Genomic DNA, 23787 nt, shown 5'->3' with positions numbered 1-23787 from the left:
TTGCCAACTGCAAGCGAACGTGCCACTGGTAGGTACAGTTAAAAAGCGTCCATACAGTATGTACTATTCCTAACACAAGCATTTCTGTTACGCGGGTAGATGTCACTAATGGCAGGGTTTCCGCAATTAAGCTAGATGTCTTTTATTAAGGCGAGTTTTGCGGCTGATAAACAATAGCTTTGGCACACAACATGTTTTGCTATCTGATCTATAATCTGCCTTTTTGTTCCTTAAATTACAAGGTAATCCCACATGGAAATGATTACACATAATAAACATTTTTTTTTATATATCAATTTAATAACAACATACACACTTAAAATAACTCAACTCCAGAGGCATATATTTCTAAACAGATTTCTGAACCAAACACTCAAACACAATGCAACCACCCTGAAAGAAAATGATTGATCAGTAACTGTCCAGACATACAGGGGAACAGGGCTAACACTGGTGTGTGACTGACCAATGAGAGTGTACTGTGTCCATGAGGCAGTTATCTGTGTGTAAGGCTGGACTGCTTAAAGTACCATGTACAGTACTGAATCCTAATCAATCTACCTAAGCCTACAATGACATGTAATTGCTACACAATGTCCATCACCAAATGCCCTGGTCGAATTGCTTGGGCATAGGTGCCATGTGGTGTGGTGACGGTAGGCGAGGTGATCTTGATAGAGACTCGGGTCTTCACATTATTGTGGGTTACTTACATGCTTTACCATTACATTGCCTTGCATCCAAAGCATTAGGGAAGTGATGTCTATGTACTCTGCAGGGTTTCCCAGCTATCTGGTAGGTCCTTAGGAGACTGTCATCACCTATACTCCCTTCCTTATAGTAGTTCAGCTGACCGCTGATATTACATCACAAAGATGCAGCAGGGTGAACAAAGCCAATCCGTAGGCAGATCAGCACCACATGGTATACTGTAAATGTCCCCCCATGCAGTATAGACAAATTCAGTGGGATATAGAAGCAATAGAAAGTGAAAGGAGTGAACTAGTATATACCTTTGTGTAAGACAGTGGTGGTATGCAAGAGTGTATAGGATGACCTGTACCATGCCTATGAGGAGTGTAAAATACAGGTGGTATACTGTGTGTGTGTCTATAACAGAGATAGGCAACCTGTGGCACTCCAGATGCCGTGGAACTATATATTCCAGCATGCCTTGCCACCGTTTTGCTGTTAGGGCATTCTTAATCTGTGATAAGGCATGCTGGGATGCCACAGGTTGTCTACCCTTGGTCTATAATATGATCCATGTTTGCAGATGGGGGGGGAGGCACGGTTTGCTGAATACCTCTCGGAAACCTGAGTTTTAAAAAATATATTGTCTTTTAAACTATTCTGTCTAAATGTCTGCAAACTGAACTATCTGAACCTAAACTTAGTGTTATTACAGGAATGCAGCACCAAAGTCTACTCAATCACTAAGTAGGAATGAGAAAATAAGGGGCTCCGCCTTATCCACGACCATATACCGGAATATTGCACAACCTGAATTTGTAATTGGTAAATTATTCAAAGATGTCAGGATATTCAAAGTAACATTTTATTACTACCCATTTACCCAAACAAACTATACACAAAACATAGATAGTAAAAGGGTTAGCCAACCAAGCTGGCAGTATAGAACCAAATATTGCTCAACAATCGGTGGTAACTGTGATGAAATCTATTCCTTATAATAAGAACTTGGGTCTTAATTGATAAATTCAGTGTGTCAGTTTTTGTCAGACAGCGTTGGCATTCACAGAAATTGAGGTATAATTTGCAAAAGTGAATTTCGCAGCTTCTTGGCCAATAGCAGAGTAAGAAGGGGCACAACCTTCCCCCCCAGCCATAGGTGCAAGTCTTCTACACACTATGCAGTATTTTTTTGGTGGCACGATTTTTCTGCCAGAGGAAGGCCCCAATATCGGCAGTACACACTATACAATTTCAATTAACAAGCTGCCGATTTTCAGGCTCATGGATTGGTAATTTGCATATGTCTACTGACAAGGAGGATGAGGTGATTAGAAAATATGGTCCGATTAATGTGAATGCTCACACAATACACAATATTGGGACCTTTTAGCTGATATAATCTGGCAAGTCTGGGCGATTCGATAATCGCAGGACAGTGTTTGTGGAGGTTATTTTTTCTTTACACCGTTTTATTGCCAAAACGCTCATGCCCAATCATTGCACGATAAAACAGGCCGATCACCCGATTACTGCATAATGTGTACCTAGCTTCAGTCTCCAAGCCTATGACTCTGTAGACCTCCCCTCCAGGCAAAGTTGCGGGTCAATGACAGTCTCCAAACCTCTGACTGCAGAAGGTATGTAACATCAAAATGCCAACTGATAATCAATGTGGGAAGATAGTAAAGATCCCTGTTAGTCCAACTGAACCCAATAAATGTTGTTCTAATATGAAACTGTATAGTATTAGGTGGGTTACAGCGTAACATCAAGGACACCAACACAAACTTGTTGCATTATGATATAATACTATATGTATGACAAACTGAGTACCCTGAAACTAATATGATAAGGTTGTTGTACAATGTTTGGATAGTTGTGTTTTAAAATTTTTTATTAATCTTTACTTTTGGTACATTAGTATTTGGTAGTGGATAATAAACAGTTCCCAATATTTAACTTTTTTGTCATTTTTGAAAACTTCTCTGTGTATTTTTGTCATTACTCAGAATTACTTACAGGGGTTCACTGTCCACATTTGGATAATGATCCGATACCAAACCACAACAGATCCGTCAAGGCAACTGACATGCGAGTGGCACTACCCATGCAGTCCCATTCTATACAGCTTAATATGAGAGGTTAGGGGGATGGCACCGCCCCAATTTAATACATTGGAAGAGTATGTAAAGAGCATAGTTTGTCCAAGACCCCTATAGATGCCATTGTCCACACCAGTAACCACTTTTTGGTACAGCACTCACACATTCTAAATATACATTGTTTTGCTTATTGTGTGATAAGTCCAAACTTTGTGCTGAGCAGAATCTGACCTGGTAAGAGTTTGGGTGCAGAATTTTATATTGTGCGTCAGACAGATGCTTTGGCTCCTGTATTAAATATATCCATGTTCATATTTGCCTATCACTTACAGCATAGTGATCGGTCTATGTAATAGAACTTGTTCAGGGTAATGTGTCGGGCCAAGGCAATGGGTCATTGCTAATTGCTGACACATGACTAATGTGGCTCTTGCCGCTGACATCAGATGTGAAAATTAATTACTGGATATGGTTACATATAATGCATTAAGGTGAATTTGATCCTCCGTAACAAAAACCCGGCTTCTTCCAGTCCCTGCATCAAACATCACGAGTCTTCCTTAATATTTCTCACTTTCCCAACTTCAGTCTGCAATACCTGCCCAGAGTATAGATGCTAAGTGTCCCTACATCAAACATCACAAGTCTTCCTTAATGTTTCTCACTTTCCCAACTTCAGTCTGCAATACCTGCCCAGAGTACAGATGCATCGGCTACTTCTGTGACTTAAGTGTACCTGCCTGCTGCGCTCATTGGCAACCGCCATTTTGTGGGCTGAACCAACAATCATGAGCCAATCAATTCACTAGGAACTAATGACATCACTATTCATTCCTGTGAATTGATGCCCTGAATAATTTAGGCCACAATATGGCTGTTTCCACTATGTGTTGGGGACAGGTCCAGCTTGTGGACAGGAGCTCGGTAACAGTCAACTTGTTCACCTACAGAAAGCAATTTAAACTTCTGTCATGTTAACAAAAAATAAATAAAAAAAATAATGTCACAACATAAAATTAGATAATCTGTAATAAACTTTCATCCAACGTTCCTACCACTATGGGAGCTGGAAGAACAATAGCAGTCTTCCCTAAGCCATGTTCTGTATGATACAATAGTATCAGGTGAAACAGATATCACTGAATGAACACAAGTGGAATAACCCTTGGCTCAGTTATTTTAAGAATTATATTTATATTCATACAGGGAAGTATTATGTCAGTTATATCTGGGCTTTGCAACTGGTTTTCCCTTTATGGAGATGCCATTGTCTAGGGGTACGGTTGGCTAGTACTTCATAGAATCAACAGTGACTATTGAGGGTTGACTATAGGCATTGTAAGCAAGTGCATTACACCGACCGCTGACTAGACAGCACACCTACAGGTTGTCAGAAGTACTGCAATATAAACCGGTCAGCTCCACACAGTATCTGTTGACTTGTATTAACCAGGGCCATTGCTGAGGCACGGCATGAGGTACTGGTTTTGAGTGAATGGCTAGGCTACATTTGCATCAATATTAGTGTAAAAAATTAAAGTGATTATTTCACAGTGTGTAGGTGACAGGTCCACTGTAAAGTCTTTTACAGCCTATACATTTAGTCTGCGTACAGTGTAGACTCATTGGTACAAAGTGCATTGTCCGTTAGTGATGTCACCTGTTCCCACTGGATAAGGCTATAGGGGACTTGCACTAAGCTGTGGAAAGTGATCAAGTACAAACCAATCAGCTCCTAACTGTCAGTTTACAGGCATGTGTTTGAAAAAGGACAGTTAGGAGCTGAACGGTTGGCACTTAATCTCTCTCCACGGCTTAGTATATATCCCCCATAATCTCATGAATATTGGTATAGCTGACAAAATGGCTGCCTCCACCATGTGAAGGCAATAGATAGACTCTAAAATTAATTACGGAGCTGCACATAATATAAACGTAATGTAAAAAAACCCGGAACTTGCGTCTTTCATGACAAGGTTGGAAGCACTATTGGAAATAATAAAGACCCTTCCCTTCTTCATACATCAGTACTAGTATTGCCCAACTTTTCTTCATCACTTACACCTCCATTCAGTCCTATTGTTGCTGTCCAAGATGGTGGATAGGTGGCAGATTTCTTTGTGTAGGTGCATACGGTTTGACCTTCACCCTCTAACCAGGGGTCTCATCCAAATTATTAATACAGTATTTGTCATCTGTAGATTCAGGTCCTTTATATGATAAATGTCCACTCGCCAAAGCCGCCCACACAGAAGATATGCCCAGCAGTGGTTATGAGTTGAGCCAGGGGTGCTGCAGGCACTGAGCGGCTGTGGCCCTCTTCTCTGGAATAAACTCCAACATGGGCATTAGAAAGTCAGAAAACCGGGTGGCTTCTTCCAGTGACCATTCGTACTTCTCAACAAGGACCTCAAACAGCCCCCAGTGCTTCAGGTTTTGTATGTGCCGAAGTTCCCCTATAAAACAGGAAATAGAGAAGTGTTATTTATAAATAACAAATGATCTATGGATCCTTGGCTGTGCTGTAACACAGGTTTATCACGGCACTTGCCTCTTCTTGTGAAGTACTCTCGGGAGTAACGTCCTGACAGTGCAAAATGTGGAGGGATATCTCCAAGAAGCTCAATGATGTGTGCAATGTGATCTGCAACAAATAGCAATCATCGGTCACTTAGAAAAGAGAGTGTGCGCAAACAATGCAATCCCACCCCAGTTAGAGTGCCTCCCAGCAGCTAGGGACACGGAAGAGAGCCGGAGCTACTGGCAGAGTCTCTTTAGTCTGAATTTCAGCTGTGTAGCGGTATGCACTCTCCCCCCCCCCCCCCCCCCTGGTGCATGGTCAGTACTGCAGCACATACTGGCGGTGGCAGCACAGGGCACCCACTCACCACCAAAGTCAATGGTGAAGGGGGCCTATCCTTTAAGTTGTATTACACTATATTCTTATGCCATTGTGAGATCATTAGTAGTGAGAAGACATTGCAAGATGATATAGATGTATGTTTATTTCATCCATTTTTGCTATGTTGTTAGGTGTATACTGTACTTGCTTTTCATTCCATTTTATTTCATTAAGCATATTTTTAAACATTTGTAACGTACAATTGTACCAAACCTTTACACAAGGCATGCATACTGTTCTTGCTACAGACATACCTTCATCACGTGTGTAATCTTCCCCTGAGTGAGGTTCGAACAGGTAATCTCCTGTCGCCAGCTCAAAAGCCTTTGGGAGAAGCAGATTTAGGTCTGTATCACAAGGTTATCCTATTGACTTCCCACTTACTTGGAAGCTCTGCAGCAGAACTACAGTACCTTGCCAGTATTCGCTCTGCAGAGCATACGCCCCATACACCTAATGTAACTTACCATACAAGCAGTGCTCCAAATATCAGCAGGTGTTCCGTAACCACCACCAACCAGAACCTCCAAGGCACGGTATTGCCGTGTCTGAATGTCATCGGTGAAATGTTTGTGCTGAGGACAGACAGAACCACAGAGCTTGTTAGTTACTTATATGCTCTCCGATTGGTCACATTTATTGTTCATTGAGACATTTATTGTGCAACATTTATATCCTTCCCCCGGGATACTCACCACCCAGCATGCATTCCCCAAATCTGCAAGCTTCACCTCAATTTTGTCAGCATTTTGTGGATCCAGTGGGTTAACCAGGAAATCTGCTGCTTTGAATGACACTGAAGGGGAAGGGGAGATATCTTTCTGCTTCAGTATCTAATTAGAAGCGTTTATAAAACAGACTTAGGAGTAAATTTACTAAAGAGAGCGTTTTTAGAAGTGGAGATGTTGCCCATAGCAACCAATCAGATTCTAGGTGCTAGTTAAATGTTAAGTACAATCTGGTTGCTATGGGCAACATCTCAAAACTCTCTTTTTAGTAAATATACCCCTTATAATCACATACAGGACACATATACATATCTGTGCTATACGTACAGTCCAGAGACAGAACTCCTCCCCTCTCCCGTCCTCCGGAGTACTCAGACATGGCAGAGCCCGAGGTGACTGAGAAGGCCGAACTGGAGAAGCCAGAGGTGTGAGTGTCCGGACTGACACAGCGAGGACCGGCACCAAAACCATTGCAGTTCTCATACATGCTGGAGGACTGAGGGCTCTGGGCAAGACAGGTGGTTCCCCCACTTCCTAAGGAGGAGTCCGCACCCTCACTGTCCCCAGGGATGGATGGGATAGGATCTGATGGTATGGAAAAGGTTATAAATAGGATTTTATAATTCAGCATTTCTAAAGCCATCAAACAAAATCAGCAGTAAGCAGCTAATGCACAGATACATATCACTACGCTCAAAGAGCAATACATGGGTGGGCTGTATAGTGATACTACTAGAAAAAAAAGAAATGATTTGTATTGGAAAAATTTAAGGGTTCTACAGTCGGAATGTAGTTTCTATCCCGACTCTCAGGATGCCGGTGATCACATTCCTGGTGCCGGAATAGAATCCCGGCCCCGAGGTTAGGTTTAGGCAGCAGGGGAGGGGGGTTGGGTTAGGTTTAGGCAGCAGGGAGGGGGCGGTGAGGTGAGGTTTAGGCAGCAGGGAGGGGGCGGTGAGGTTAGGTGTAGGCAGCAGGGAGGGGACGGTGAGGTTAGGTTTAGGCAGCAGGGAGGGGGCGGTGAGGTTAGGTTTAGGCAGCAGGGAGGGGGCGGTGAGGTGAGGTTTAGGCAGCAGGGAGGGGGCGGTGAGGTGAGGTTTAGGCAGCAGGGAGGGGGCGGTGAGGTGAGGTTTAGGCAGCAGGGAGGGGGCGGTGAGGTTAGGTTTAGGCAGCAGGGAGGGAGCGGTGAGGTTAGGTTTAGGCAGCAGGGAGGGGGCGGTGAGGTTAGGTTTAGGCAGCAGGGGGGGGAGGTGAAGTGAGGTTTAGGCAGCAGGGAGGGGGCGGTGAGGTGAGGTTTAGGCAGCAGGGAGGGGGCGGTGAGGTTAGGTTTAGGCAGCAGGGGGGGCGGTGAGGTCAGGTTTAGGCAGCAGGGAGGGGGCGGTGAGGTTAGATTTAGGCAGCAGGGGGGGTGGTGAGGTCAGGTTTAAGCAGTAGGGAAGAAGGGTTAGGTTTAGGCTGCGGGGAGGGGGGTTAGGATGCTTACCGACAGGTGTTGGTATCCTAACCCGGTCGGGATGCCGGCGCCGGGATTCTGACCGCCGGCATCCCGTACCCGACCCCTACAGTCATATTGTTTTTAACTGTGAGGACAATCATCTAGTCCTCATCAAGTACTAACATTTGACAAATCTAACGACGGTTTTCAAATCAATAAAAATAACTTCCACCAGGTGCTTCTAATGAAGTGTACTCTCTTATATGAGGGCCAAGATGTGCTGCCATCTTTATACTGAAGCAGGGCCTCTGGCAGTTTAGTCTGGGGCAATGGTGGCGAACCCTGGCACTCCAGCTGCGGTGGGACTACATATCCCAGCATGCACTGCCAGTTTTGCTATTAGGGAATGCTAAAACTGTGGCAGGGCATGCTGGGATATGTAGTCCCATAGCAGCTGGAGTGCCAGGGTTCGCCACCACTGGGGTATTCAGGTGTTATAACCATGCCAAGGAGAACAAACATTGGCTATGGTCTCACACACTTTAATTGCTAAGGAACCTCATGCCCAGTATTCATGAGGCACTGGTGCTTAGCGAATTGATAATCTACTTTATCATACACAGTGAACACACAAAATGTCGTCCTCCACTGTATGCAGACACTTTAATAGCATGTCCTCTACCTCTACCGGGATTTATTTACACTTCCTAATAACATCTAAAGGAGTTATTAAGAAAGAAGTACAGTATGTAATCATATTATTAAGGCATGTCTTCTCATAGGTTTAGTAATTATGGGAGAGACAAGTCAATTCCCTAATCGTTTAAGCAACCAATAAACTCTATTCCTATTAGATAAGACCCTTTACCTCCCCCCCTCCACCTCTTTGTAATCTCTGATCTCCACTTTGTCTCCCTGTCTCCTTGCTTACAATTCAGTACAGTTCATTTATTGGAACGACTTTACTTATTCCCAGCTCACAGCTCTGTGCATTAGGACAGCACTGACAATTGTAAATAAAATAAATAAAATGTATGTACATAAAGCAAATGTTATTACAATATTCATATGGCAATAAACAATAAAAAAAATACATTTGATCATCAATGATTTGAAGGGATTGTATTAGCGTTTATTATGATATATTTTGCATATATTAATCACTGTGGATGCGACAGTCACAGAATAGTAAAGTCAAACACAAATCAACCTCACACATCGCCAAACAAGACATGTTTTGCATGTAATATTATTGCCGTTTTATATCCCACAGGCAAAACCGCCACTTTGTAAATATACCCCCTTGTATGTCAAATAAATTCTATATTCCATGGGCACTGCAAAGTAAAAACAAAATACTGCACAGTGCATATTATACAGACACGTGGAGCCATGAAGCCCCATTATGCAGCCCATAAACCAGTGCTAAGAAGACTCATTTCACTTGGTCCACACTTAGCTGAATGAGCTATAGCAGCTCTTACAAGTCTCTGTGGACTTTGAACAATTGGACGCAGTAATGATTACCCATGATTCCTTGCAGTACTGCAGAAACTGAATGAGGTTAGTTGGGTAGTGGTGATGGACAGCAAGTTGTAGGTGTTTCCACTGAGTCTGATGGGATTAAGGTCAGCACCCTAACTGCTGGGCCTCTCCAAGGGGCATACTTTATTCTCTTTAAGCCACTCCTGTGTTACTCTTGCAGGGTGCTTTATATCACTGCTTTAATGCAAACTTCCACCCCTGTGTGAGCATTGTGCCAGAGGATAGCAGGTTCTATCCAGGACTATATATATATACTATTCATCTTCCCATCAATACTGATGAGTTCTTGCCGCAGTAGACTACCATGATGTTACAATGTCATACTTCATGTGAGCATGGCATTACAGAGCTAGTGGGTAGGGTCTCGTCTGCACCATACAGGCTGCTCAGTATTCAGACCAAAAGCATCCAATTCAGTCTCATCAGATAGACCATAATGGCCCTCTCTGTGGAACGCCTTGTACTTCATCTTCCCAAGCAGCCACTGAAGTCTACAGCTTGTTCAAGGTCACAGATGGCCTTGCAGTGGCTGCGCTGACAAGTGCCCCTTCTTGTCCTGCATCTAATGTGAGGGGGGTGGGGAGCAGCCTGATAAAGTGCTGTGTGTCTGTAGCAAGAGACTCCTTTCTTAGTACGTACAATAGACTGCACTGCGTTCCGAGAGATCGCCTGTGCCTACACAGTGGTCATATACCCTTCCCCAAATCTGCGCCTCTCTATAATCAGATCTGTAACTTGCTCGTCTTGTTTGACATCTTTGTTTTTAATCTTTTTTTTTTTTTTAAAGTCCCCTCCTCACAGAGTATTTATTAAGTTATGCACCAGAGGGTACACTTATTTCTTACAAACGTGGAGGCGATGGACACACTGGGTAAATAGGAGCTAATATTATTGCACCTGTGCATATTTCAGCTTCCAATCACGTAAAATGACAGATATGTCCACATTCTTCTTCCCTCTGTGCGCTACAAATTGCATTGAACATGACATGAGCGCTGTGTGACTCAGTAGCGCTAAGTGTATTTTTGTGCGACTTTTTACCTTCAAATCCGTCTTATTCGCAAAGCGATGGGAACAGGACACACAGCCAGCTTCTGCTAATTAAAAAGATATACGGCATGCCTATATTCTGTGTGCGACTGCGGCTGTATCTGCATGCGAAATGCTACGTTACAGAGTCAGAGGCTGGGACATTGTAACGTAGCATTTTGCATGCAGATACAGCCGCATTTGCACACATTCCAAGGTAAAAAGTCGCATGAAAAGACACTCGGCGCTTCAGAGCCACACCACGGGAATGGCGCGACTAGAAGGGCTGTTTAACGCGCATGGAAGTAAGGTGTATGTGGACACATCGGTACTTTTCAAAATTGAATCTTTACGGATTTTCATTTTGACTACTATGATGAAAGGCTTTGGAGTATTTCTTTTGATTTGACATCTTACACAATTCTTTGTGGATCTGGTGCCAAAATATCCTACTTAAGGCCGTTTCCGTCAGGATCTAAAGTAGCACAATGTGAAACGTGCTTAGGAAGATGAATTATTCCCCATTTTGTGGGCTATAAATAGAGAATGCTTGGCTTATCTGCAGAATGATTTATGTCTGTACAATTTATTGAGTATTTGTACATAAAGTATAAATAAACTAGGCCACATTTTCCTGTAGTAGTGAAGTAACTGTAGTAAAAATGTAAATTTATATGTATATAAAACACAACCAAGATATCTCCACACAGACACATCTAATTATGGGGGAGCTATAGCAAACCTTCTAAAGAGGACTAGTGGGGGTATTGCCTATAACAACCAATCAGATTATTGCTATCATTTATTGTGTACAATCTATAAAATAATAACTACTATCTGACTGGTTGCTAAGAAAAACAAGAGATATGGTAAGAACTTACCTTTGTTATCTCTGTTTCTACGAAGTCCATAGGGTCCACAGGGTTGACCTTGGGGTATAGCTGGATCTGGATCCATGGGCACCACGCAGTTAAAGCTTTAGCTGCTCCCAGGATGCACTTGGGTCCGTCCTCCTCTATACCCCGCCCCCGGCCACAGCACCTCAGTTGGTAAGCAGCCAAGGCCGGAGGAGGAGACTAAACAGAGAGAAGGAAGACTGGAACACACAAGAAACCATACTCACAGAAATGGGAGACGGAAAACCGGTGACCAGCCACACAGCCCATTTGAAGCCAGGTGCGTCAGGGCGGGCGCCCTGTGGACCCTATGGACTTCGTAGAAACAGAGATAACAAAGGTAAGTTCTTACCATATCTCTTGTTTTCTACTTCAGGGTCCATAGGGGGTCCACAGGGTTGACCTTGGGGATGTCCCAAAGCAGTACAACTAAGGGCGGGGACGCTCCTGTGCTGAAAGGAGTACCCGGCGCCCAAAGGATGCATCCTGAGAGGCAAAGGTGTCAAACGCATAGAACCTCAAAAACGTTTGAATTGAAGACCAAGTGGCCGCCTTACACAGCTGAACAGCAGAAGCGCCACGTCTAGCAGCCCAAGAGGGACCCACAGAACGAGTGGAATGAGCCTTAACAGAGGCTGGCACAGGTAATCCCTCCTGTGCATAAGCCTCACAAATAACGGAACGAAGCCAACGGGCTAACGTTTGTTTGTTGGCAGGCCAACCCCTCTTGTGAAAACCAAAGAGGATAAACAAGGAATCAGACTTCCTAACCGAAGCCGTCCGGTCTACATAAATTCTAAGCGCCCGGACCACATCTAAGGAAGTCTCACCAGCTGAAAGATCAGGGGACTGAAAAGCTGGCACAACAAGTTCCTGATTAATATGGAACTTCGAGACCACTTTGGGCAAAAACTCAGGACGAGTGCGGAGCACCGCTCTGTCCTGGTGAAAAATCAGGAAAGGAGGGCGACAGGAAAGCGCCCCCAATTCAGACACCCTCCTGGCCGAAGCAATTGCCAGGAGAAAAACCGTCTTAAATGTCAGCCACTTGAGCTCCACCGCCTCAAGAGGCTCAAACGGAGGACCCTGCAGGACCCGTAGCACCACTGCCAAGTCCCAAGGAGCCACAGGAGGCACAAAGGGAGGCTGGATCCTGAGAACACCCTGGAAAAAGGTGTGAACGTCTGGTAGTATTGCAATCCGCCGTTGAAACCACACGGACAAGGCGGACACATGAACCTTCAGAGATGCAAGGCGTAAGCCGAGATCCAATCCTGACTGAAGAAATTCCAAGATCCTAGAAACTCGGAACACCTGAGGATCATAATGTCTGGACTCACACCACTGAAAGTAAGTGTGCCACACTCTGTGATAAATCCGTGCTGAAGCAGGCTTGCGTGCCCTGAGCATGGTACCAATAACCGAACTGGAGAAGCCCCGAGACCTCAAGACGGCTGTCTCAAGAGCCACGCCGTCAAAGACAGCCGACCCAGATCCGGGTAAAGGCAGGGCCCCTGAGACAACAGGTCCCGACGCTGAGGAAGAAGGTACGGAGCGTCGATGGAGAGGCTCCTGAGATCGGAGTACCAAGGACGTCTGGGCCACGCCGGAGCTACCAGCACGAGCATGCCGCCGTCCTGCTTGAATTTCCGCAGAACCCGAGGAAGCAGGGATATCGGAGGAAACAGATACGCCAGGTGAAACGTCTATTTCACCGACAGCGCGTCCACCAGACTTGCACCTGCGTCTCTTGTCCTTGACCCGTAAACGGGCAACTTGTGATTGTGACGGGAGGCCATCAAGTCCAGCTCCGGCAGTCCCCACCTGTCCACGAGTAGCTGAAACACCTCTGGGTGAAGCGACCATTCCCCGGGATGCACGTCGTGACGGCTGAGGAAGTCCGCCTCCCAATTGAGGACTCCGGGGATGAAGACCGCCGAGATCGCTGGAATGTGACCCTCCGCCCAAGTCAGGATACGAGACACCTCCGACATCGCTGCCTGACTGCGAGTTCCGCCTTGGTGATTGATATACGCCACCGTGGTGGCGTTGTCGGACTGCACTTGTACCGCCCTTCCGTGAAGAGCGGGGCCGGACGACTGCAAGGCCCTGTATACTGCCCGCAGTTCCAGGATGTTGATGGGGAGAAGTGCTTCTTCCGCTGACCAACGACCCTGAAGCGACAAAGAGCCGGTCACTGCCCCCCAACCCCGGAGACTGGCATCCGTCGTGAGCAGGACCCAGTCCGGGATCCAAAATGGGCGCCCCTCGACCAGATGAGCTGTCTGAAGCCACCAAGCCAAAGATAGCCAACACCAGCCAACACCAGCACCTGAGAGCGGATCCGGTGAGGTAACCCGTTCCATTCTGATAGAATCAGCCCCTGCAGGGGCCGGGAATGGAACTGGGCAAATTCCACCATGTCGAATGTCGACACCATGGACCCCAGAACTCTCATAGCTGAATGGACCGACAGGCGGCAACGGCTCAGGCAACTGCGTATCCGCAGCTGTAGGGAGGCGACCTTCTCCGGAGTCAGGAAGATCCTTTGCTGACGCGAATCCAGCAGGGCTCCCAAATGAACCATCCGCTGTGATGGAATCAGGGAGGACTTTTTCCAATTTATCAACCACCCGTGTGCTTGCAGGCAAGCGATCGTCAGGTGGAGATGTTGAAGCAGTACCTCCGGAGAGCTCGCCAGCAACAGGAGGTCGTCCAGGTACGGCAGCAGCCGTACATTCTGGTTCCGAAGATGTGCGGCCATGACCGCCATAATCTTCGTGAACACCCTCGGTGCCGTGGAGAGACCAAAGAGTAGCGCCCGGAACTGATAGTGGTGTTGAAGGATAGCGAACCTCAGATACCGCTGGTGTGAAGATGCTATCGGAACATGGAGGTAGGCGTCCTGGATGTCCAGGGACACCATGTACTCCCCCGGTTCCATCGCCAGAATAATGGAACGTAACGTTTCCATCCTGAACTTGGGAACCCTGAGGAATTTGTTCAGAGACTTCAAGTTGAGGATAGGGCGATGAGAACCATTGGGTTTCTGCACCAGAAACAGAGACGAATAATACCCCGTCCCTCGTTGTGATAGAGGAACGGGAACAATGACCCCTGCTTTCAGCAAGGACTCTATAGCCTCCTGAACCTGTAACGCCTTGGTCTTGTCCTGAGAAGGACTTGTGCAGAAAAACTGGTGGGGTGGTCTGTGCCGAAAAGACAGGGCATACCCCTGGGAGACCACTTCTCGAACCCAGGCATCCGTGGTGGTATTGTGCCAGCACTGGGCAAATAGAAGAAGTCGGCCTCCCACTCTGAGGTCCCCCAGAGGGAGGCCCGCCCCATCAGGCCGCAGGTTTATCTTCCTGCTTGGAAGAAGGGCGCCGAGCACTCCAGGCTTGCTTCTTGGGTTTAGAGGCCGTCTTACTCGCAGACTGTCTCGGGAAGGACTGACCTTTTGCCTTACCCTGAACCCGAAAGGAACGAAAAGCCGAACTCCGAACCTTAGCAGGCAGTGCCGCCGAAGGGAGGAAGGCCGACTTGGATTTAGCCAGGGTGTCCACTATTTTGTCCAAGTCCGGACCAAATAGTAATTCCCCATTGAAAGGTAAGGCCTCCAGACCTTTCTTTGAATCAGAGTCCGCTCTCCAGGACCGCAACCATAAGGATCGGCGGGCAGACACCGCTGCAGCCGATACCCTCGAGGTCAGCAGACTAGCATCTAAAGAAGCTTCTCCAATGTAAGAAGCAGCGTCCCTCATTTGTCCCAACAACGCCCGCTGGACATCCGGAGCGTCGTCCGGGAAGGTATCTTCCAATGCATTGGCCCACCCCTCAATGGCCTTGGCCACCCAGGAGATGGCCATGGACGGTCGGGCCACCGCCCCGGAGAGGGAGTAAATAGACTTTAAGCAAGTCTCAACTTTCCTGTCCGTGGGATCCTTCAGCGAGGATATCGACGGTAATGGTAAGGTGGCGCCCCGAGTTAAACGGGTGACATGGGAATCCACCGCCGGTGGAGTTTCCCATTTTTTACAATGTGCCTCAGGGAAGGGGTAATTAGAAGCCAACCGCTTCTGAGGAAGGAATCTCTTACTGGGCGCCTGCCAAGCTACCGCCATATGATCCGTCAACTGATCCGACAGGGGAAACACCGCAGAAGCCACCTTAGTTTTTTTGAAACTAGGAAACTTCGACTTAGGAACCGGTGCCTCATCCTCTATAAGAAGAATAGCTCGCACCGCCCTAACTAGTGCTCGCACATTAATGGACGACTTGGTATCCATTTCCTGGACCGAGGCGTCCGAGTCAGTGTCATCAGGGACCTCCCCATCATCTGAGGAACCCTCTGAGTCCGATACCTGAGCAGCCCGTGTCATGAGTGGGCGTTTTGAAATCCTAGAAGGCATGTCAGTCTGCAACATTGACTGAAATGCCGAGGAAGCGGCCGCCAAATTTTGCACGGAGTTGGAGAGCACATCCACCCAGGGTGGAGGAGTCACCATAGGGGCCTGAAAAGGTACCACAGGCTGCTGCGGCACAGGGGAAGCCTGTATATACAAAGGCAACCCCGCATAGGGACCCACCGACTGAGACCCAGGAGGACTCCGCAATAACTGCGGGACACCCGGGGAATGGGGGATGGTCGGCTGGGACAACGACCTAGTAGGGAGAGCAGTCGGGACCGACAGACGGTCCGCAATAGACACCAGCACTTGAGAAAACATCGCCCACGGTGGTTCCTGCGCCAGAGAAGGTCTGGATGGGCCAGGAGCCACCTGGCATCGACTACACAGGCCATCCTGTGACAAATCCTCCCTATCTACTCCTGCAGAACAGCGTCCGCAGGAGGCCAACACCGGAGCCACTGAGCGCTCAACCTCCTCGTCTGACATGACAGAATATATTATATATCTGGCACCAGGGTAGAAGTAAAACACACTCGCCGGTGTGCTGAACAACAGCCCACAATATGGCACTGAGTAGCACACAACTGTATGTGACGGACCTCACAAATACGTGATCTATATAAGTGAGGTCAGTAGAAACGCCCCTCCCTCACACACCTGTAGGGCTTGTAGGAGAAGTAAAGGGATAGGTATAAGCTGACAGTAAGTAGAAAATAAGCACAGACAGGCAGCACTAGCAAAAGTCACATACCATGCAGGAAGATATACTCACTGCACCTTTACACTACAATCAACCTGCCCAGATTCAGTGTCTGGGAGGGCTATAGTGCTGTGTACGCTGTCCTTAATCAGGGGAGAGGTACACAGGGGGACCGGTCCGCGTGCTCCCTGAAGATCTGCGCTGCCACTGTGAGAAAATGGCTGCTGGAGACCTCAGAGGAGGAGTGGCCGTGTAACTGCAGCTCAGCGACGCCAGACTCCGTGCTGAAAGGCGTGCTGAGCTGAGGGGAGGAGCCGCTGACAGGGAAGGCTTCCTCCCCTGGCTAGCATATTAACCCCAGGGCTTGCCGGCATCCCGCTTGCCATATATCCCTGGTGGTCTAGTGGTCCCACGGGTTATTCCTCCTCAGAGGGGGAGCCCGCCGCCACCGCTAGCGGCCCCCGGTCTGTCCCCTAGGACCGGGGGCAAAGGACTGCATCTGCAGGCAAAACCCGCGAGCCGCCGCTAATCGGCGACTCGCGGCTTACCTTGTCCCCGGCGACTCCGGCAGCAGTCCAGGGAGGGACCCAGAGTCCGGCTAGTACGGACTCTGGCCTCCCGCCGCGATCCCCAGCGCAGTACTGGCGTCGCGGCGCCAGCGGGGAAGGAGAGCGGCAGCGTGGGCGTCTGCATAGACAGCCCGTCGCTGCCACACTAGAGCCTCTGTTTTAAAATAAAAATCTAACAGGCTTTTTTTTTTTTTAAATAAAAATAGAAAGCTTTTGGGGGCTGCTCCTGCAGCCCCCCTGCGCAGGTGACCCGACTCCGGCCGGGCACCAACTCAAACTGAGGTGCTGTGGCCGGGGGCGGGGTATAGAGGAGGACGGACCCAAGTGCATCCTGGGAGCAGCTAAAGCTTTAACTGCGTGGTGCCCATGGATCCAGATCCAGCTATACCCCAAGGTCAACCCTGTGGACCCCCTATGGACCCTGAAGTAGAAACACCTCTACCTGTCCTCATTAGGAGGTTTGGGAAATCTCCCTAAATCTGTAAGAAGGGAATCAGTATGAAATACCGATGGACGGGATTCCGGCTGTCAGTACACTGACAGAGGCATCCCGATGGTTCAAATCCCGACAGGGAAACACTAAGTAATGTTGCCATGTCCTATTTACCTCCTAACCCTCCTCTCCTGCACGCTTATACTTACCCTCCCTACCCCGCACCCTGACTCTAACGGTAAATGCCTAAATCTGACCCTCTCCCCTTAGTGCTTAACCCTAACCCTTTCATCGGTGTCCTTACAATCGGGATCGGCATCCCAAGTCAGGTTGGGATTCCGGTGCCGGTGTTGTCTCGGCGATCAGGATTCCGATGCCGGGGTTCCAGCAGACGACCTCCCATTTGTTGGGATGTTAACCGCATCCCTTTAATAAGATATCAGACTGTTACAATCACCTACAGGACAGTACAGTGACAAATACTTACTCTCTGTATTGCCAGCAGTTTCGTGGTTGGTCTGACACCTCCAGGACTGCTCCTGTTGCCTCTGGTGGGACTGGTCTGGGATGGGGCTTCCGCCACAGTCATTGCTACTTCCCAGTTCCTCCATGTTGTGAATGTCCCTCAGTCGCTCTTCTAGCAGCTTCTGTTGTCGCTTTTGTTGCCTTTTTAACTTTTTCTTCTTATTTTTAGAAACTTTCTCGTTCTATGGGAAATGGGTGAGCGATGTTAAGTCTTTAGCAGGAATAATTGTGGTCTGAAAACTGTTCCACAGGTTTGTATGTTAATGGTGCCTATAGCAACCAATCAGATTCTCGCTATTATTTATCCATTGTAACTTTGAAAATGAAAGCAAATGTCCAATTGGTTGCTTTAAGAAATATCACCTTTTACACACGTGGAGAAGTTTTCACAATCGGCTACTAACTATCAATGAGAAATAACAGGCACACAGCAGAATTAGTAAAAGAATGAAGTAAAGGGCGTTATTTAAACAAAACTCACAAGATATAGTAAAGAGTACGAACTGTCTTCTAGACAGGGCACATACATACTGTATAAAGTGTGAGATAAACACACTACAAGAATTATGCACAAGCATTAGAATGGGATGTAGTCGGCATCCAGGTGTGCGGGATGCCGGCGGTCCCAATACCGGCACCAGTATCACGACCGTCGGCATCCCGAAGGTAAGTATCGGGGTGTTAGGGGGAGGTTAGCGTTAGCTAGCGGGGTTAGGGTTAGGCATTAGGGGGAGGGTTAGGCACCGGGGAGGGAGTGTTAGGATTAGGGTACGGGGAGTTTAGGTTTAGGCACTATGGGGGGGGGGAGTTTAGGTTTAGGCATCGGGGAGGGGGTCTTAGGTTTAGGCACTATAGGGGGGAGTTTAGGTTTAGGCACCGGGGAGGGGGGCTTAGGTTTAGGGTGCGGGAAAGGGAAGGTTAGGTTTAGGCACTAGGAAGGGGGGGGTTAGGGTTAGGCACCGGGGAGGGAGGGTTAGGGTAAAGAAAATACTTACGTGCCTTCCTATGGGTATCGGCATTCAGGCTGTCGGTATTCTGAACAGCGGCATCCCGACAGCCGGGATTTCATACCCAACCCATTAGAATATATATTCTATCTATATTTATATATCTATACACATACACACAAAAGCAAAGTCATCGATAAGAAAGGGATCACACACACAATACACACACACAATACACACACACAATACACTACGGTTTTTACAAACTGAGCGACCTCTTTGTGGACCAAAATTTTACTTCAACTTAAAATTTGTTGCTAATTCTGTGTAATAGTTGTGTGATGTACATGAAAGTCTCTGAGGCACAGGTGCTGTAATGGTGTGTTCAGTGTTTGAGTCACCATAAACAAGCTGGGCCATTAGATATAAAAGTGTAACCTGTATGCCTATTACCATCTAAAGACACCCTGACCACGTGCCTCCAAGGAGAATGACCACATAGCGCTCCATCCAATTAGGTAGGACTTACTCGCGGCGTGAGTTAGTGCGGCTGTATGCCGCTCTTACGGTACTGGCGGACTTGCAGATTTATGTTTGCAGCCCCACAGGGCTGCAAAGAAAAACGTGCGAGTCCTGTTTGAGATTGGGCCGCGAGAGGTGCCATTGCAGGCGTATAGTATCTGTGTCCCCTTCACACTTAATTGGATTGAGCTCATACAGTAGAGTTAAAGATATTGTTCTTGTTTTTTATGCCATTCTTGTTTTTAGGCCATTATGTGTAAGCCAGTAGAGCAGCTATAGTAGGTAGATGATGGCGGTCAATGCAACCCTGCTAAACGAATTCTAAGAAATGTCCTTTTGTATTAACGTGTAATGTTTGCAGGGGGTCGACATTTTTGTGTTGACGCATTAAATTTCAACTTTTGAATTGAACCATTTCGACCTAAATACATATTTACATATTGGTGGTCGACCTAGCGACCATGTCGTCTATCTGACTTGTTGACATTCAGAATGTGTCAACCTTCTGGCGTCGACCTTCTGAGTGTCAACCAGTTGACCGAACACAGTTTGCAGATTGCTAGCCTTAGAGACAGCAGTGGTCAGTCGTCCCCTTCATTTCATAAGTTCCTTAGTACTAGCAGTGTAATAGACGAGTGAGGGGAACCATACACTGATCCCTGGGGCAAATGAAACAAAATGAATATCAAATTATTTGGGCAATGGGGCAATTAATTGTACAACAGAAGCCTGAATCTGCGGGCCTGATTCAGCAAGGATCGCAAGTCCTAAGACCTACGTAGTCGGCTGATTTCCGCAATCTGCTAATGCGTATGCATCGCAGAGCGTGAACTAGCCACTGTGATCGGGAATGAGATAATTCATGTCTATATATATATATATATATTAATAGTAGTGTTAGCATTTATAGCAATAGGGCAGCTATTGGTCCATAAAGAGGCAGTCCATTTTGTGTGAAACTAAAAGAACCATTGAGCAGGCTCAGACTGTGCACTTACCAAGTTGTGGTGTGAAGGGGGTGCAGAGCTGACTGATATTACCCAGCAAGAGGAGAGCAGAGAGGAGCAAGATTTAGGAAAACACAAAGAAACACACCCTTAGCCCACAGTCTTGGAGATGACAACACATTACTGTTTATCCTGGTATTGGAGAGAATGCAGAGGCTGTGAGTCAGTGCTAGTATAGCAGAGGCTGATGTACAGTGAGATCGAGATAGGCTGGCATGGCTCTGCTATGTGATTAGTACTAAGACGGCATTAGGAGCTATGCTATGTGATTGAAGTCATGGAACACCAGAGAGCACAGGTTCTCAAACTCAGTCCTCAGGAACCCAAAGTGCATGTTTTCCAGGTCTCCTCACAGAATCACAAGTTAAATAATTGGCTCCACCTGTGTATCTTTTAAAATGTGTCAGTGAGTGATGAGTACACCTGTGCACCTGCTGGGGGACCTGGAAAACGTGACCTGTGTGGGGTCCTGAGGACCGAGTTTGAGAACCTCTGCCATAGAGTGAATTAGGAGCTAAGCTCAAGTGCAGTCAGATGTATGTGCCTGAGGTAAAGGAATACCATAGAGTGTGATACTTACCAGCAGATCCAGAGGGAGGGGGCTCTCCTGACTGCTGCCACATAGTTGCCTCTGCAGCCAGGCGTCGGATGTACCCCTCCCCCACACACATTAGTATGTTCTCTGGTTTAATATCTGTATGGATGATTTTGCATTTGGTGTGGAGATAATCCAGTCCCTGTAATACCTGAGGGAGATCAGAATGTTATAAAAGAAAATTAGAGGTGTGATTATTGTGACTGTGATCATAATCTGACTCATTCACAAACATTCAAATATTTCCACAAATGGAACACCTTATATTCAATCGTACATTATGTAATAAAGAGCGTCCAGAAGCACAATCGTCTAATTTAATATATACTGGAAATGAAGCTATTGAAAGAATAAAAAAAAAAAACCTACTAGAAGGGTTAAAATGCGGGAGAGGTCCTACGATGCTCATAGATTGGGCTTTCTAATGACACTTTTGATATTTACACCAGGGTTGCAACTGGGGGGGAGGAGCCAGATTTGAAGGGGCGCCGCAGACCCATCAGCCCATCACCCCTCCTCCCTTTGCTCCCTCTGCATGTAATGCATCCACACTGCACTGGGCTCTCGCGGCTCGAGCAATCTGTGACATGACGACATAGGTCACACAGACGGTCATGTAGCCGCATATTATTCCCGCCCATGCTGAGGCTTGCTGCGGTGGTGAGGTCTACCCTGTGCTGTATTTGTACAACCGCCACCCACCCCATAAGTAGATATATGTATTTACCCATGTTCTTTGCAAGTTACATAGGATGGAGCTGGCAGAGGAAGGTGATGGGGCTGGCTAAGGAAGGTGATGGGGGCTGGCTGAGAAAGGTGATGGGGGCTGGCTGAGAAAGGTCATGGGGGCTGGCTGCTGGCTGAGGAAGGTCATGGGGGCTGGCTGCTGGCTGAGGAAGGTCGTGGGAGCTGGCTGCTGGCTGAGGAAGGTCATGGGGGCTGGCTGCTGGCTGAGGAAGGTCATGGGGGCTGGCTGAGGAAGGTAGTGGGGGCTGGCTGCTGGCTGAGGCAGGTGATGGGGGCTGGCTGAGGCAGGTGATGGGGGGCTGGCTGAGGCAGGTGATGGGGGCTGGCTGAGGCAGGTGATGGGGGCTGGCTGAGGCAGGTGATGGGGGCTGGCTGAGGCAGGTGATGGGGGTTGGCTGAGGAAGGTGATGGGGGCTGGCTGAGGAAGGTGACAGGGGCTGGCTGAGGCAGGTGATAGGGGCTGGCTGAGGCAGGTGATAGGGGCTGGCTGAGGCAGGTGATAGGAGCTGGCTGAAGCAGGTGACATCACGCGCGCTGAAGAACAGTATTTAAGGAGTCTGTCGCCGCCGCTGCCTTAAGGAGGATCAAGGAAAAAATCCAGGTAAGTGCTGGGGGAGGGGTAACACATACACAGACTGCTGCAGATATATAGGGGAGAGACACAGGCTGCCGCAGATATATAGGGGAGAGACACAGGCTGCCGCAGATATATAGGGGAGAGATACAGGCTGCCGCAGATATATAGGGGAGAGACACAGGCTGCCGCAGATATATAGGGGAGAGACACAGGCTGCTGCAGATATATAGGGGAGAGACACAGGCTGCTGCAGATATATAGGGGAGAGACACAGGCTGCTGCAGATATATAGGGGAGAGACACAGGCTGCTGCAGATATATAGGGGAGAGACATAGGCTGCCGCAGTTGGGGGGGGTGTGCTAAATTACTGCCTTGCCCGTTTGATTAAACTCCTAGTTTCATCCCTGTTTACACCATGCAGCAAAGGTTGATATGAGGAAGGGGGACGGTTACTCTAAAAAAAATTTAAAAAAATGGAACGTGGGGAAACTCTTTATTACCCCGGAAGCAGACACAGTTATACACATGTCCTGCCATCAATTAAAACTGCTGCAATGTCACAATAACGCAGAATTATTGCATACGGTAAAGTAAATATATTCTCACTGTATTATCAGTGTGATTTATTTTCTAGTAAATGTGGGGCAAGTTCAAGAGTTTAGGTAAAGTAGAGTTAATGGCCTAACTGTAATGCGCACAACTCAGCATACCGCAGGAAATACGCATTTAGGGCCTGATTCAGACCCCCTCGCAAGCCGCTGGTCGCTCGTTCCTGGCCGATGTTATGCAATTGCGTATGCATCTTAGTGCGCATGTGCGAACTAGTCCGAGCGATAGGGAAGCGCTCGCTTGCCCAGCAAAGACAGCCCAGTGGAATGAGGGCCTGATTCAGAGCCGGACGTTCTTTGAGAGCGCTCGCTCTGAATCAGTGCCCTCCCTCTCTTTTTTTAGAGCGGCCTCCTGGCCGCTCGCATAGCTGTGGGTGAACACCCACAGCTATAGCGAGCGGCCAAAAAGATGGTTGCGACCATCGGGCTTGCGACGAGACCCTTGTGGTAGTGCCCCCCTGGAGTGCTTTTGGCTCTATCAGAGCCAAAAGCACTCCCACTGACATTACTTGTGATGTCAGTGGGGCCGGCCCCAGACGGTAGGCGTTCCCATGGGAACGCCTCCGTCTGGCCAGCCACGCCCCCGGCACGCCCACCAAAGGGGGCATGCTGTCACTCACCATCGACAGCACGCCCCCTTTGTAGCGAGACCCACAGCGACGGCTTGCCCGTCGCTATCCGGGTCTCGCGCATGCGCACGACGGAGCCGGGTCCGTCGTGCGCATGCGCACTGGCCCAACATCGACCCGCTTGCGAGCGCTCAGCGCTCGCGAGCGGGTCAGAATCAGGCCCTGAGTGACAGGAGAAACAG

At 47.9% G+C, this 23787-nt stretch overlaps 1 protein-coding gene across 2 annotated transcripts in view; it reads right to left on the bottom strand.

Annotated features, from left to right (window-relative positions):
* Window positions 1-1544: 1544 nt before the first annotated feature.
* SRPK3 (SRSF protein kinase 3) overlaps window positions 1545-23787 on the bottom strand; it is a 48334-nt gene continuing 26091 nt past the window's right edge. For both annotated transcript variants that reach the window (XM_088471125.1, XM_088471126.1), the window contains exons 8-16: window positions 21029-21194; window positions 20440-20471; window positions 17935-18154; window positions 6756-7013; window positions 6396-6496; window positions 6168-6275; window positions 5955-6024; window positions 5350-5442; window positions 1545-5254 (exon numbers count right to left, since the gene is read on the bottom strand). In XM_088471125.1, coding sequence (XP_088327251.1) covers window positions 5070-5254; window positions 5350-5442; window positions 5955-6024; window positions 6168-6275; window positions 6396-6496; window positions 6756-7013; window positions 17935-18154; window positions 20440-20471; window positions 21029-21194 — 1233 coding nt within the window. In that variant the 3' untranslated portion in view covers window positions 1545-5069. The remainder of the gene's footprint in view (window positions 5255-5349; window positions 5443-5954; window positions 6025-6167; window positions 6276-6395; window positions 6497-6755; window positions 7014-17934; window positions 18155-20439; window positions 20472-21028; window positions 21195-23787) is intronic.

Source organism: Taudactylus pleione, unplaced genomic scaffold, assembly GCF_031769625.1.
Source record: "Taudactylus pleione unplaced genomic scaffold, aTauple2 ptg000110l, whole genome shotgun sequence".
NCBI lineage: Eukaryota > Metazoa > Chordata > Amphibia > Anura > Myobatrachidae > Taudactylus > Taudactylus pleione.
This window is presented reverse-complemented; position numbering and strand designations above follow the sequence as displayed.